At 41.7% G+C, this 15,726-nt stretch overlaps 2 protein-coding genes across 4 annotated transcripts; one reads left to right on the top strand and one right to left on the bottom strand.

Annotated features, from left to right (window-relative positions):
* The first annotated feature begins 70 nt into the window (after positions 1–70).
* Positions 71–6,434, top strand: LOC106572341 (diphosphoinositol polyphosphate phosphohydrolase 1). 2 transcript variants are annotated; one of them, XM_014146382.3, is made up of 5 exons: positions 71–541; positions 1,844–1,942; positions 2,795–2,839; positions 2,994–3,078; positions 3,302–6,434. In XM_014146382.3, the coding sequence occupies exons 1-5, from the start codon at positions 443–445 to the stop codon at positions 3,499–3,501; spliced, it is 528 nt and encodes a 175-aa protein (XP_014001857.1). In that variant the 5' UTR covers positions 71–442; the 3' UTR covers positions 3,502–6,434. The 2 variants fall into 2 exon arrangements, with proteins under 2 accessions (XP_014001857.1, XP_014001856.1); XM_014146381.3 differs by having other exon boundaries at positions 88–541; positions 1,844–1,954.
* LOC106572342 (small ribosomal subunit protein eS10) lies at positions 6,005–12,787 on the bottom strand. Of its 2 annotated transcripts, XM_014146384.3 has the most exons (7): positions 12,639–12,723; positions 11,958–12,104; positions 11,150–11,299; positions 10,790–10,964; positions 7,024–7,110; positions 6,798–6,853; positions 6,005–6,690 (listed from the first exon to the last, which is right to left on the bottom strand). In XM_014146384.3, exons 3-7 carry the CDS (start codon positions 11,297–11,299, stop codon positions 6,643–6,645), a joined length of 516 nt encoding a protein of 171 aa, XP_014001859.1. In that variant the 5' UTR covers positions 11,958–12,104; positions 12,639–12,723; the 3' UTR covers positions 6,005–6,642. The 2 variants fall into 2 exon arrangements, with proteins under 2 accessions (XP_014001859.1, XP_014001858.1); XM_014146383.3 differs by lacking the exon at positions 11,958–12,104 and having other exon boundaries at positions 12,639–12,787.
* Between the last annotated feature and the right edge of the window lie 2,939 nt (positions 12,788–15,726).

Genomic DNA, 15,726 nt, shown 5'->3' with positions numbered 1-15,726 from the left:
GTCATTGTAAATAAGAATTTGTTCTTAACTGACTTATCTAGTTAAATAAAATAAAGGAGGCACCTAGGTGCGCAGTCTAAGAAGGCGGATGATGGAGAGGGGCTAGGGGGAAGCCGGGTGTGGCTCCTGGACTCAGAATACAATACAAACCAGGTAAAACTAGACCAACCAGAAACATCACAACTGCGCTTATTCTCAAATATTGAAACGTGAATACCGAAATGTGTAGCCTATGCTACGTTTGACTATTCTATCTCCGGTGGTGCGTAATTTACGCAGCTTTTTAATAATGGCGTCTGTACGAGAGATGCGACCAGGTCTTCAAAAATGAAGCGGAGAAGAAGTCTATTCTAGAAATTGAGACTTATACAGGGTTTCAGTAAGTGGGCTGTGAACGTCTTCCAGTGATTTTGTTCACTTTTTTCTTTTTTGAGACCCCGAAATGATGAAGATCAAATCGAATCAAACGCGGACATATGACGGGGATGGCTACAAGAAGCGCGCCGCCTGTCTGTGCTTCAGAAACGAGAGTGAGGAGGAGGTAAGTCCGAGGCTGGAGTGGTGTGGTGGAACGGGCCTTGTGAATAAACAGTTTGCCACGTTGCCAGCAGATAGTCTGGGGGTAGCGATTCCGAATGAAGAGAAGAGGGCGAGTTGTCAACGAAAGGCATATATTTGGTGGCGAGAAGGCCTAAATAGAATTGATGGCAACAACATGGTTGCCATGTTTTTGTGTCAAAAACTATTTCAATTCTCAAACTGACATTAACCGTAGACGCCTAGACTAAATATAATATAATTGTATTTCCCCAGAGTTGTCAGTGAGTTTATGCAATGCAGTTTCCATTTAGTTTTGGGCCATTGCAACAAATTCTGCAATGTGTGCATATCATCAAAGGAGTGGGCCAACAAAAAATGTAAGGCATGGCGCAAATGCTTCCATGACATGGCTTATGCAAATAGAGTACCACAGTATGAGTCATAATACCCATAAAACCTAGTGGTCAAACAAGGAAATGGTTCCAATCGTTTTTCCACCATTAATTTATCCCAAATGGGATTTTAGAAACACTTAAAATAAGGGCTGTGTTTCGTGTATGCTTACCCTTGTGTGACGTTTTGATGATAAACATGTAAATCTCTCGGACAAGGTGATATGTATCAATATATTCGTCTGTGTCCCCCCCCCCCAAAAAAAATGAACCGCTAATTAGCTGCTAATGTGGCTATCACAAAGAACTGCAAATGTCATGATGACCTGGGTGAGACTGCCCAATGAAGGCAAAAATAAAAATCTATGGATTAACTATCTAATGTTAGCTAAATGTAGTCATGAAGAAATTGGCTACATTTCTTAAATTTACATTTCTGTGAACTGTCTTGTGCAATATTTAAATTGACACAATACCTGTTAGCAAAGGTGGCAGCTGGAGATGACTTGCAGGGATTTGTAGTCTTGCTTGATGTCTACTTTGATGCTAATTGGAATTTTCGAATCTGAGAGTAAATGTAGCTGAAGTATATTGATAAAAGTCACCTTGTCTGAGAGAGATTTGCCTGGTTATCAAAACATCATGCCAGGGTAATCCTACATGAAACGCAGCCCTTATTTTAAGTGTTTCTAAAATTCCCTATGAGAAAATGAAAGGTGGAAAATTATTGGAACCATTTCCCTGTTTGACTGCTAGGTTTTTTGTGGGTATTATAACACCTGGGGGCTCAAGTGCTTGATTTCTCTTATATGCCTATATTAGTGCTCAAGTAATGGTATTCAATTAGAGCAACTCAATCTTGTGAAGGTAGGGGCATATTATCTGAATTTCAATAACTGTCAATCATACAGGTGTTGTTGGTGAGTAGTATCCGGCATCCAGGCAAGTGGATCGTCCCTGGTGGAGGGATGGAGCCGGAGGAAGAGCCCAATGTTGCTGCTGTTCGAGAGGTGTGTGAAGAGGTAGGCTGAATTACTTGTCAACTTGACTTGTGCATTCAGAGTTTTTATTAAGCAAGGAGCTCATGGGAAGTATAATTTCACTTTTGCACAGGTGGCCTTTAAATGGTTTGGTATAGGCTTATTAATCTGATCCGATTTCCCCCAAAATCCTGTCCCTCAGCAACATTTTCTAGAAGGGTTACGCTCATACTAAAGTGTTGCCTAAAGCTCTTAAGGAGGGTATATAACGTATTTGACTTCTCCCTAACTGAAGTTAGTGTTTTCTCTTATAACAAATGGGATCTTCCTGTCATTTTAAGTTTATTGCTTTTCCATTAAGTGTATTCAGCCTCTTTTGTGAGTTCCTTGTGATTGATATTGAGCTCATTTGTCAGTGAAACACAATCTGATGTATTGTTGTCTTTGCCAAATGTTCTTGCAGGATTTGGGGGTTTTGTGAGTGTACCAAGTTTATACCCGTTACCTTGGCAGCCCTTATTTCAAGCCTGAAAAATCTATGCGTTCTTTGAGTCTAGATGTTCCTCTATGGAAGCTATGGAGTAAATGGGGATGGAGGAGCCTCTTGATTGAGAGTCCATGTTTATAAATAGAGAAACTGTAACCTGAAGAAGAAAGTACTACGATGACGCCATGTTAATAGGAACTGATCTCTCCCTCTCCTTCATGACCATACACAACCATGGCCTCCCCCCACCCCGTGACTGAAAATGGCATCAATTCTCAGAATCCCCAGGTCTCATCGGGTGAAAATGCAAAAACATTATCACAAGTGTCCAGCTTTTACTAAGAATAATGATTTTATCTGCTGTTTCATTCCCACTGGCCATGTTGTCTTTCCAGGCTGGTGTCAAGGGGACATTGGGGCGTCTACTAGGAATTTTCGAGGTGAGCTGAAAAAGTTGAAGATTTTACATAATGCCATTTTTTTCATGTCTGTGTGGTTGTCTTTAAACTTTGGGTGGGAGTAACTGCTCATTTATTTCCACTGTTTGCCTCCTAACCTTGAGCACTGAGAATTTCTCGATTTACTCTTACTCAGAACACAGACAGGAAGCACAGAACATATGTCTATGTCCTCATCGTTACAGAGATGTTGGAAGACTGGGAGGACTCTGTGAATATTGGTATGTTGTTTTTGTGGTTTGTGAAAGCTATGTTGACTGGACAATCATTTTTATTATCAAATTGATTCATTGACACATGGATTAGCCAGTAGATCCTACTACTATTGTAGATTCTTCATAGTCATGTTTCATCCCTGAGTTAATCTAGACTAAACCTGTTTTTTTGTTGTTTTTTTTTGCCCCCTTCCTGACTCCCCTTTGGTCTTTATCCCTCTGTTGACAGGGAGAAAAAGGGAATGGTTTAATACTCAGGATGCCAGAAGAGTGTTGCAGTGCCACAAGCCTGTGCAGGCCTCGTACTTTGAGGCCCTACAACAGGGCAGCCTGAGCAGCAACGGGACACCCCTGGTGACCATGATAGGGGGAGAAGAGCACTCCCCTACCTACAATATCAACCAGAGCTCCAGATCGAGTATAAGATAACTAAAACACAGAAACTCCTGGAGACTTCTCCACATCTTTTACCTGCTTCTTTTTCTTACTTAATCCTGCTCCTACTACCTTTTTTTTTTACCTTCAAAATATCAACAGAAATGTTTGCCTTGCCAGCCTTCTTGTGCCAGAGTGGAGGTACAGACTTGACAAGTGTTGGGCGAAGAAGATATAACACTTTGTAATTTGAATGTTTTTTTTGTTGCTTTTTACTAGTGATTGCATGAGATATTCCCAAACTCTTGTCCTCCTTTACCTCGGTTCCTCTCTCATAAATCTGAGGTTTGATGAATGAAACTTTCTGCTTTGGCGACGTAAAGTATTGGTATTGAATGTGTTTACAGAAGAAAACAGGCTTTCCATGGTCTTGTTTTGCTAACACTACTTGAAGTTGCCACACCCCTTTTTATATGGCATTCATAAGAATGACAACCTCTCACCATATACCGTGACAGATCATTAGTGTAATACCTACTCCCAACTGTGTTAAGAGTTATAAAGTATGACAGTCTATTTCAGTGTGACATTTTCTATTGTTATTTTTTTTTCATATTTCCTAATCCCTTAAGAATGAATGGCTTTAGGTTAGATAGGCTTGTGGGAAAGTTTCTTGTTTTGCATGTGTGGTAAAGCTACATGGGTGTGTCTTGTGTGACGCAATCTGTAGGAATGGAATTATCTGGTACAAACAGTCTCCCTTTGTATTACATTGTGAAGGTAGCACAAGCGTATGGTGTTTTGAAAGAGAAGCTTTGATAAGGGGCTGACAAGAAAAACTACTCCCACAGTAGCTTGGGCCTTTAACCACACTGGGGCACATCTAACCAGAACATTGAAATCTAAGTAATCTGCTGTCTCACATCTTGTCAGTCTATTTCAGACTATGAAGATGATTTATTGATTGGTTTTATAATTCAATGACCAGAAAGACAGAATTGTGCATGTTATCTGATCCTCAGGGGAAAGGAACAAGGACCCAGACCAGTCTTTTGAATCTGGTTGTGTATCAGGAGGTGGGGAGTGATGTCGTTGTTTGTGCTTGAATAGTAAGGCTAATTTAAAATGGCACTAGGAAGATTATGCCACTGCTGCAAAACATGTGGACCCCACTCTAGACCCCACTCATTGATGTTATGGTTTCCACTTTATTCGATAATCTTATCAATTTACTTTGTTAATATTCATATTTATTTTCCTATGTTATCATGGTGATTGATTGCAGATGGACATTTATCAGTCTGTACTTATAGCCTTTCTGTGTGTGTATTGTGTAAGTTGAGGGCTGATTGGTGTGTATTTGCGTGTGTGACTATGGCTGCATTTAGACAGGCAGTCCAATTCTGATATTTGTTTTCCACTAATTGGTCTTTTGACCAGTCACAGATCTTTTTCAGAGCTGATCTGATTGGTCAAAAGACCAATTAGTGGAAAAAGATCAGAATTGGGCTGTCTGTCAAAATGCAGCCAGTGTGTGATGCAGGAAAAGAGGTTGCACAACCTGAGATGCAATGCCAAGGTAAATCACCTGCACGTTGGTGAGTACATTTACACTCGTGATTTCATCAATTCTAAATTGTATTCCTAACAAATGTTTACACTGTGATGTAGTTCTGCATTTTCCCTTAAATTAACACTGGACTTGTTTTTTGTCAGTGAGATTTGTTTTTTTTGTTTCTTTAAAAATACTTTAACAGGTCTTAATATATTATGTCTACTTTTGGTATGTTCATTGGTTGTTCAAATTAATCATTTAAATATTTTAAAAGCCGTATTTCTGACGAATGGATGGATGCCGAGTCTCAGAACCATAGTGATTCTGGCCTTGTCAGGACTTGGGAACAAATAACTGGGATTGGTAGATATGTTAATGAGCTATAGTCTGTCAATGCAGAGAGCAAACTCTGCTACTGACCCTGGAGTTTGGTACTGTAGTTTGCTCGTCTCCCTGGCCCACAAATGAATGTGTAGATTCTTCTTCGCTCACACTTGTCATCTTGTAGTTGCTAGCTGGTTTTGATGAAGTACTTACTCCTGAGACCTCTGTGATAAACAGCTCAAAACCCTGATGGGCTAGGTATGTGATTGTTTCAGGCCCCCCAAGTTACCCTGCCAAGAACAAACAATGTAAGGTGTCATGTTGTCCATGGTGTGAGAAACTGACTGGCTCTGGCAGAACAGCTTGTGCCACTGAGCATTTAGGCAAGAATTTGAATATTCTTGCTGAGCTGCATTGGTCAAAATGTACACATTGACCCAACTGATCTGGTACAAAGAGCTGTTCAGTTTTCAGCCTCCTTTTGTTCATCTTTGAACTGTCTCTTGCCAATGTTTAATGCCTATCATGTGGAGTTTTGGTTCCTTTCAACATTGACCCTGAACATAAGAATGTGATGTTTGCATGTGAACTGCATTTTAATATCTTTTGACTACTTGCCTATGGCACATGTAAAAATAGAAAGGGTTAGGCCTAAAGTCATAATATCGCACCAGGACGTAATGACATACATGGCTTTATTTCCCCACTATAGGGCCAGTAGGAATTTCATTATTTTCCTCAGTATGCCCATGTCTGAGGCCTGTCATGAGGTTGTGCCATCTACTGGCTATGGGTAATCTAACCAGGTGATGGTAGTTATCGCAGTGTTTCCCCCATTCATAATTACTTCAGTTTAATGGTAAGGTTAAGGGTCTTAACAGGATAAATCAAATGAGGAAATATTTCTTGAAGACTGGTGTTCAGAAATTTTGTCATTACATGCAATGGTCCAATCAGGCAAATCAGACAGGCATTTGTTCAATTGGCCTTGCAATTAAATGGCTAAACATCTCCATGTTGTCAACTCAGATTTCTTCAATGGGTACAAAGTGTAAGCCTGAATGTAAAATGAATTGTGCCAATTAATAAAAACACCAGTATTTCAGTGTTCTCTTTTCTTTGGGTTTCTTTCAGCTGATGGAGCAATATGTTGGTAAACTAACCTACTTTGTAGGTGGTAATGACTAAGCTTACTTTCAAATTCAAGTGTATACATCATGATAATGATTCACTGACGTCTCATGCAATTAAAGTCATGACACATTGGTGTAATCTCAATCACCTATTATTATTATACTGTACAAGAACAGTCTGCTTTACTCCTGTGGTGGTTGCTGTCCTCTGCCACGTCCAAAACCGCCTCTCTGCAACACAAAGTTGGTATGTTTTCGGTCCTTGAAGATCTCTATTGGGCTACAATATAGCATGGCACCCATCCTTGATTCAAATGCTTGGAAAAGTATTTACTTACAAATTGGAACTCAGTAGCTGCACCAGCACCTGCTTCAGCCTTCTTGTCTGCACCAGCTAAAAGGACAAAGTATGATCATCAGACAAGTAAAGAATTAGGTAACTTTCATTCAGATTACCATGTGTTGCAACGTAGGTTAGCCACCATGGCAAATATTGGTATTGGCCCAATGTTTCCATATTGACGCATGCTTATCGAACATAAAACAGGTGATTTGGGTACTCACGTGGTGCAACAGAACGTCTGTAGTTGTCTCGGTCTCCTCCTTCACGGTTAAACCTGGCTGGCCTCTCAGCTCTCTCACCCTCCATACCTGAAACAGGAGGACATTTTACACTACTCATCTCCATACAACAGGCATAACACCTGCAATGTTCACCACACTATACATCCATGAAGGAAACATGCTAAGTAAAGGAATCAGTCAACCCTCTATTACTGATTGGAAGTTAAAAAAAAAGTCCTCACTGTCAACTGTTTATTTTCAGCAAACTTAACATGTGTAAATATTTGTATGAACATAAGATTCAACTGAGAAATAAACTGAACAAGTTCCATAGACATGTGACTAACAGACTAACAGAAATTGAATAATGTGTCCCAGAACAAAGGGGGGGGGGGGGGTCAAAAGTAAAAGTATCTGGTGTGGCCACCAGCTGCATTAAGTACTGCAGTGTATCTCATGGACTGCACCATATTTGCCAGTTCATGCGGTGAGATGTTACCCCACCAAAGTACCTGCAAGTTCCCGGACATTTATGGCCCAAGCCCTCACCCTCAGATCCAACAGGTCCCAGACATGCTCAATGGGATTGAGATTGGGCTTTTCGCTGGCCCTGGCAGAACACTGACATCCCTATCTTGCAGAAAATCACACACAAAATGAGCAGTATGGCTGGTGGCATTGTCATGCTGGAGGGTCATGTCAGGATGAGCCTGCAGGAAGGCTACCACATGAGGGAGGAGGATGTCTTCCCTGTAACGCACAGCGTTGAGATTGCCTGCAATGACAACAAGCTCAGTCCGATGACGCTGTGACACAACGCCCCTAGACCATGACGGACCCTCCACCTCCAACTCGATCCCGCTCCAGAGTACAGGCCTCGGTATAACGCTCATTCCTTCGACGATAAACACGAATCCGACCATCACCCCTGATGAGACAAAACCGCGACCCGTCAGTGAAGAGCACTTTTTGCCAGTCCTGTCTGGTCCAGTAACAGTGGAGTGGGTTTGTGCCCATAGGCGACGTTGTTGCCGGTGATGTCTGGTGAGGACCTGCCTTACAACAGGCCTACAAGCCCTCAGTCCAGCCTCTCTTAGCCTATTGCGGACAGTCTGAGCACTGAAATCAAATCAAATTTTATTGGTCACATACACATGGTTAGCAGATGTTAATGCGAGTGTAGCGAAATGCTTGTGCTTCTAGTTCCGACCGTGCAGTAATATCTAACAATTTCACAACAACTATCTTATACACACGTGTAAAGGAATGAATAAGAATATGTACATATTAATATGGATGAGTGATGGCCAAACGGCATGGCAAGATGCAGTAGATGGTATAATATATACATATGAGATGAGTAATGTAGGGTATGTAAACATTATATAAAGTGGCATTGTTTAAAGTGACTATTGATACATTTATTACATCCAATTTTTTATTATTAAAGAGGCCCTAGATTTGAGTCAGTATGTTGGCAGCAGCCACTCAATGTTAGTGATGGCTGTTTAACAGTCTGGCCTTGAGATTGAAAAACAGCTTCTCTCTCTCGGTCCCAGCTTTGATGCACCTGTACTGACCTCGCCTTCTGGATGATAGCGGGGTGAACAGGCAGTGACTCAGGTGGTTGTTGTCCTTGATGTTCTTTTTGGCCTTCCTGTGACATCGGGTGGTATAGGTGTCCTGGAGGGCAGGTAGTTTGCCCCCGGTGATGCGTTGTGTAGACCTCACTACCCTCTGGAGAGCCTTACGGTTTTGGGCGGAGCAGTTGCCGTACCAGGCTGTGATACAGCCAGACAGGATGCTCTCGATTGCGCATCTGTAAAAGTTTGTTTTTGGTGACAAGCCAACATTTTTTCAGCCTCCTGAGGTTGAAGAGGCGCTGTTGTGCCTTCTTCACCACGCTGTCTGTGTGGGTGGACCATTTCAGTTTGTCTGTGATATGTACACCGAGGAACTTACCTTTCCACCTTCTCCACTACTGTCCCGTCGATGTGGATAGGGGGGTGCTCCCTCTGCTGTTTCCTGAAGTCCACGATCGTCTCCTTTGTTTTGTTGACATTGAGTGTGAGGTTATTTTCCTGACACCACACTCTGAGGGCCCTCACCTCCTCCCTGTAGGCCATCTCGTCATTGTTGGTAATCAAGCCTACCGCTGTAGTGTCATCTGCAAACTTGATGATTGAGTTGGAGGCGTGCATAGCCACGCAGTCATGGGTGAACAGGGAGTACAGGAGAGGGCTGAGAACGCACCCTTGTGGGGCCCCAGTGTTGAGGATCAGCGGGGTGGAGATGTTGTTTCCTACCCTCACCACCTGGGGGCGGCCCGTCAAAGTCCAGGACCCAGTTGCACAGGTTGGGGTCGAGACCCAGGGTCTCAAGCTTAATGACAAGTTTGGAGGGTACTATGGTGTTAAATGCTGAGCTGTAATCGATGAACAGCATTCTTACATAGGTATTCCTCTTGTCCAGATGGGTTAGGGCAGTGTGATTGCGTCGTCTGTGTACCTATTGGGGCGGTAAGCAAATTGGAGCGGGTCTAGGGTGTCAGGTAGGGTGGAGGTGATATGATCATTGACTAGTTTCTCAAATCACTTCATAATGACGGAAGTGAGCGCTACGGTGCGATAGTCGTTTAGCTCAGTTATCTTTAGCTTTCTTGGGAACAGGAACAATGGTGGCCCTCTTGAAGCATGTGGGAACAGTAGACTGGGATAGGGATTGATTGAATATGTCCGTAAACACACCAGCCAGCTGGTCTGCGCATGCTCTGAGGACGCGGCTAGGGATGCCATCTGGGCCGGCAGCCTCGCAAAGGTTAACTGATGGAGGGATTGTGCGTTCCTGGTGTAACTCGGACAGTTGTTGTTGCCATCCTGTACCTGTCCCGCAGGTGTGATGTTCGGATGTACCGATCCTGTGCATGTGTTGTTACACGTGGTCTACCACTGCGAGGATGATCAGCTGTCCGTCCTGTAGCGCCGTCTTAGGCGTCTCACAGTACAGACATCGCAATTTATTGCCCTGGTCACATCTGCAGTCCTCATGCCTCCTTGCAGCATGCCAAAGGCATGTTCACGCAGATGGGCCTTTTCACAATTGGAAAAAGGTCAAAGGCAATTGTGGAGTGGCGGAGAGGGCAAGTGGATGAAAATGCGCTTGTATAAAATGAGACTCCTCTAATCACGCGTCAGACAAATTACATTTACAGGTTGGAATCCCAAAATAAATGTATAAAGTGATAAACATTTGGCTAGTTATGCAATACATTTTATAGATTTAAATAGCGTATTGTTTTTAAATGTTTGCATGCTTTTCACCTTCAAGAAAACAAAAGCAGATTCAAAGGTTGTGGCAGATTTGAAAACTCTTCCACAAAGGACTCTGGTAGGATACAGTTGTGCTTCCTTGCCAAAAGGAGGCTATCGGAATGGAGAACAGTCTTCCGTTTGCCTAATAACGAATTGACACCTGCCGCATTCAAAACTGGGAACTCGAAAATCTCCAACTTTAGTGCGTTCAAAACAACTTGGAACCAAGGAGAAAAAAACAAGCTCCGACTGGGAAAAATGGTCATCCAACTGGGGCCTCTTTCTTGAACTCCGTCTTTCCGACCTGAAGATCACTGACATGACTTCGTATTTTTCTGAGTTCCCAGTTGTTTTGAATGTGGAAACTCTCCTCAACCACTTATCGGTTTCCGGGTCATGGAGGAAAGACTTTTTCCCCAAATGAGAAAAGGCCACAGTCATGATATGCAGCCTACCTTTAGGCCTGGGCCGAGCGGTCTCAGGGCGCATCTGGCGACGCAGAGTGGCAGGAACAATCTCTGGGGGCAGATGCAGGAAGTCCCTCAGGTACTGGATGCCCTCATTGGTCAGGTACCAGTAGAAGTGGCGCCAGGCAAACTGCTCCTTCACATACCCAGTTGACTTCAAAGACTGCAGAGGGAGGGTCACATTCAGTTGGACATTTTACCAACTAACCAGTATAATTTTTTTACAGCTACAATACTGGGTGTCAAAGACAAATTTCCCCTTAGGGACAATAAAGTTGATCCTATCCTGGTTTCATTTTCAATCATGTGACACTATATGAGGCACCAGAATAGAGTACAAAATCTAACCTGCATGGCCTTCATAACGTGAAGGTTGGGCACATTCTTATCGGCCAGCTCCGGGTGCTTAGCCAGATGCACATCCTTTTTTGCCACCATCACTCCCTCCTTGAAGAGGAGCTCGTAGATGGCTATACGATTCTTCTTGGGCATCAGCATCTGGAGGGGCGGAGAAATACATGGCCGTCAGCTGTTTAACTACGCTCAAGTTTACGTTACATGCAAGAAAGGTCAACAGGCATCAGCTGTGCTGTTGAGACTTCCTCCATGGCGTGTAAGATAATGGTCATATGGCAGCTAAAGATACTTGGAATGCTGGCTACCTCAACTGAATTGACCCACAGGGTGAATCAAATAAATGTCTGATTCTGGGTGTGTATCCAAAAATGCAGGATTTGTAGTTAGCTAGCTGACTAAACTACACAGCGAAGGAAGTTTCTGATGACTCCAACAGTGGAGCAGAGACCAGGCTTTGTGGAATCTATCTCCAACTACATCGATTTGCCCAATGTCAATACTTACAAAATGTGTAATTATGAATCACCTACCATGTCATGTGCCCATGTTTGTCCTCTGAAGCAGCTTGCAGAAATCCATACTTTTTCAATAAACAATCAAATACAACTGACTGCTAATTTCTGTTGCTATAAGATGACAACTCAGCTCAAATGCCAATTGAATCTCAACAAGGACAGTCTTGTAGTTCATGAACGTTTATTGAAAAAGTATGGATGTCAGCTAATAAAGGCATGCAACTACAGATAAACATCTGTACAAGGTTTATTAAGCGTTCCATAATTATTTTTTAAATATTGACCTTGGGCGAATCATGTAGTCAGAAGATTCCACAAAGCCTGCTGCCTGGTCTCGGTTGGACATCGGGAACTTCCTTCACCATGAGCGAGTTCAGTCCGCTAGTAGTGAGCTAGCTAACACTAACTAGCCGGCAGCAAACACTTCTAACCTAAAATTGACCACATAGAAGAGATTAACCAAATATGGCAGAAAGGTTGAACACTTGTCAGTGTCTCTTAATCATGGCAAGTATGCCTAGTTAGCTAACTGGTAGTTACAACTAACTAGTTAACTACTCGCTTTGCTAACGTTACCCAACTAGCTAGCTACATAATGCCTGGGTCCCTATAACACTTTTTTTAAACATCAGACACAATGTTTAAGGCATACACCGATATAGGCGATAACGTTACAATTAGCTTGTTATAAAACCAAGACTATGCTAAATTGTATTATTGTATCAGTGGAACGAATACAGCAGGGCAAGCCAACTAGCTAGCAGCCGCCATGCATAGTTATAAGTAGTGCAGCTAACTCTTTAGTATTCGTAGAGACAGTCATTAAGGGCCATAAAATAACATTTAAGCGTAAATGTTAGACTGTTCCAAGAAGCACAATTCAGACACTACTTTCAGTTATGACAACGCCATGTCTCATGATGTTTGGGATCATACAGGATGATTAAAGTAAGCTGCTTTTGTACCTTGAATGCGTGTTTTGAGACCGGAGCCGGAGAGACCGATGCATGCGTATTGATGTGATTTTATGCAGCACAGCCATGATAAATGAAAACATCCCTGATTATCGAACTGTCAATGCATTATTCAACATTCATATATTTTTGTGCAGGTGTGCCTATGGCATTTTGTTTGGGTGTTATGGTTGTCTATATTTTACATTTATTTTTCAGCCAGGTACAGGACAAGGAGGGAGGGAGGGAGCGAGGGATACTGAGAGCTGTGGTGACGTCACATCAGTAGCATCAGCAGCACTCATGATTAGGCTACATTTCATAGGAAATTAATTATGTAATGTACTTTATGATATTAGCAAATATCGAAATGCCTGTTGTGAGTGGACAACCGGAATACCAGCCTGATCAGCTTTTGCCAAGGCAATGATAAGCTAAAGAAGATGGCCCCACCCCAGCCATTAGTGCCTTCAGAAAGTATTCACACCCCTTGGCTTTTTCCACATTTTGTTGTGTCACAAAGTGGGATTAAAATGGATTTAATTGTCTTCTTTTTTCTTTTTTTTTCAATGAGTTACACAAAATACTCTGTAATGTCAGTGGAAGAAATTCTGAGATTTGTACAAAAAAAGTATGAAAAATAAAACAATGTCTTGATTAGATAAGTATTTAACCCCATGAGTGAATACATGTTAGAACCCCTTTTGGCAGCGATTACAGCTGTGAGTCTTTCTGGGTAAGTCTCAAAGAGCTTTGCACATCTGGACTGTACAATATTTGCACATTATTATTATTTTAATTCTTCAAGCTCTGTCAAGTTGGTTGTTGATCATGGCTAAACAGCCCTTTTCAAGTCTTGCCATATATTTTCAAGACGATTTAGTCAAAACTGTAACTTGGCCACTCAAGAGCATTCAATGTCGTCTTGGTAAGCAATTCCAGTGTATATTTAGCCTTGTGTTTTAGGTTATTGACTTGCTGAAAGGTAAATTTGTCTCCCAGTGTCTGTTGGAAAGCAGACTGAACCAGGTTTTCCTCTAGGATTTTGCCTCTGCTTAGCTCTATTCCGTTTCTTTTTATCATAAAAAACTCCTTAGTCCTTTCTGATGACAAGCATACCCATAACATGATGCAGCCACCATCCTGCTTGAAAATATGAAGAGTGGTACTCAGTGATGTGTTGTGTTTGATTTGGCCCAAAGATAACACTTTGCATTCAGGATATAAAGTGAATTTCTTTGGAAACATTTTTGCAGTTTGACTTAGTGCCTTGTTGCAAACAGGATTCATGTTTTGGAATATTTGTATTCTGTAGAGGCTTCCTTCTTTTCACTCTGTCAATTAACTTAGTGTTGTGGAGTAACTACAATGTTGACCCCATCTTCAGTGTTCTCCTATCACAGCCATTAAACTCTGTAACTGTTTTAAAGTCACCATTGGCCTCATGGTGAAATCCTTCCTCTCCTGCAACTGAGTTAGGAAGGACGCCTATATCTTTGTAGTGACTGCATGTATTGATACACCATCCAAAGTGTAATGAATAACACCATGCTCAAAATGATATTCAATGTCTGCTTTATTTTTACCCATCTACCAATAGGTGCCCTACTTTGTGAGGCATTGGCAAACCTCCCTGGTCTTTGTGATTGAATATTTGTTTGAAATTCACTGCTCGACTGAGGGACCTTAAAGATAATTCTATGTGTGGGGTACAGAGATGAGGTAGTCATTCAAAAATCATGTTATACACTATTATTGCACACAGAGTTATTCCATGCAAGTTATTATGTAACTTGTTAAGCACATTTTTACTCCTGAACTTATTTAGGCTTGTCATAATAAAGGGGTTGAATACTTATTGACTCAAGACATTTCAGCTTGTCCTTTTTTAATGAATTTGTAAACATTTCTAAAAACATAATTCCACTTTGACATTATGGGATGTTGTTTGTAGGCCAGTGACAAAAAAAATCTCTATTTAATCAATGTTAAATTCAGGCTGTAACATGACAACATGTGGAAAAAGTCAAGGGGTGTGAATACTCCCTGAAGGCACTTTAACTGTCAGAGAGCAACACACAGTGTAGTTTATCTGTTATGTTGTGTTATGTCAGATGTAAACCCGTAAACCTGTTGTTTACACTTACAAATATAGCCTAGTACTAGTATGCTATGCCCATTGAGACATTTAAGTCATTTTCAAGGGGTATTCAAAACATTTGCAATTACCAATATGTAGCAGGAAATCTTGATTGCACTTTTAACCTCTTAAATGTAAAGTCCCCATATTTGGGGACCCTATTAGATTTGTTTTATTCAATTCAGTCTGGTATGAGGGGCTACCGTTCTATCTGCAAAAGCAGGGTGTATGTGGAAAGCTGAGTATCTTGGCTATTGATTGGTGTCTTCATATCTTTCGTGTGACTTACTACCATATATGGGCATACGAATGAATAAGGGCAGGCAGAGCAGATGACCTCCTTTCTAGATGGCTGCTACCTACATTCCGGTTAAGGTTGTGAAGCATAAACAAATTAAACACGGAATACGTTGATATACACCGAAAGCCTGGACTCCACAGATCATGATTATATCTTATTTGTCTGCCTGTGACCTACCATTATTGATCACCAGCCCCAAGAGTTAAAATGTTTATTTTACACATTGTTTTCACCAAACAGCACACATCTTACAAGGTAAGCTTCGATTTGGTCTGTGTTTGAGCTATAGCTACTTCAAATTAATCCTTCGGTTGGTAGGAACAAATCTAGCCTATTGTCAATGTTATCTGATGATCTATGACTTAATAGCAACATCGAATGTCCAATGAGTGACTATGTATTTGATGTTGCCTGCTTAAGCGCTGTAGGCATCCATTACACAGGGGATTGGCTACTATGGCACCTTGACAGTCTTGTAGCCAATGAGATAAGCTTTCCAGGGATATGCAGTTGACCTGGGTGGGACAAAGCAAGCCACATAACTTATATGTAATGCGAACTATTGCTATCTGGCTTGGAAACATCTCATGATCACACCTGATACCACTTACTAAAACATCTGTCCATTTCTAGTTGTTAGGTCTGTCAATCCCATTTTT

The sequence above is a fragment of the Salmo salar genome, chromosome 15, assembly GCF_965601325.2.
Source record: "Salmo salar chromosome 15, fSalSal1, whole genome shotgun sequence".
NCBI classification, from domain to species: Eukaryota; Metazoa; Chordata; class Actinopteri; order Salmoniformes; family Salmonidae; genus Salmo; species Salmo salar.
The sequence above is the reverse complement of the archived record's forward strand: the minus strand, read 5'-3'. Positions and strand labels throughout refer to the sequence as shown.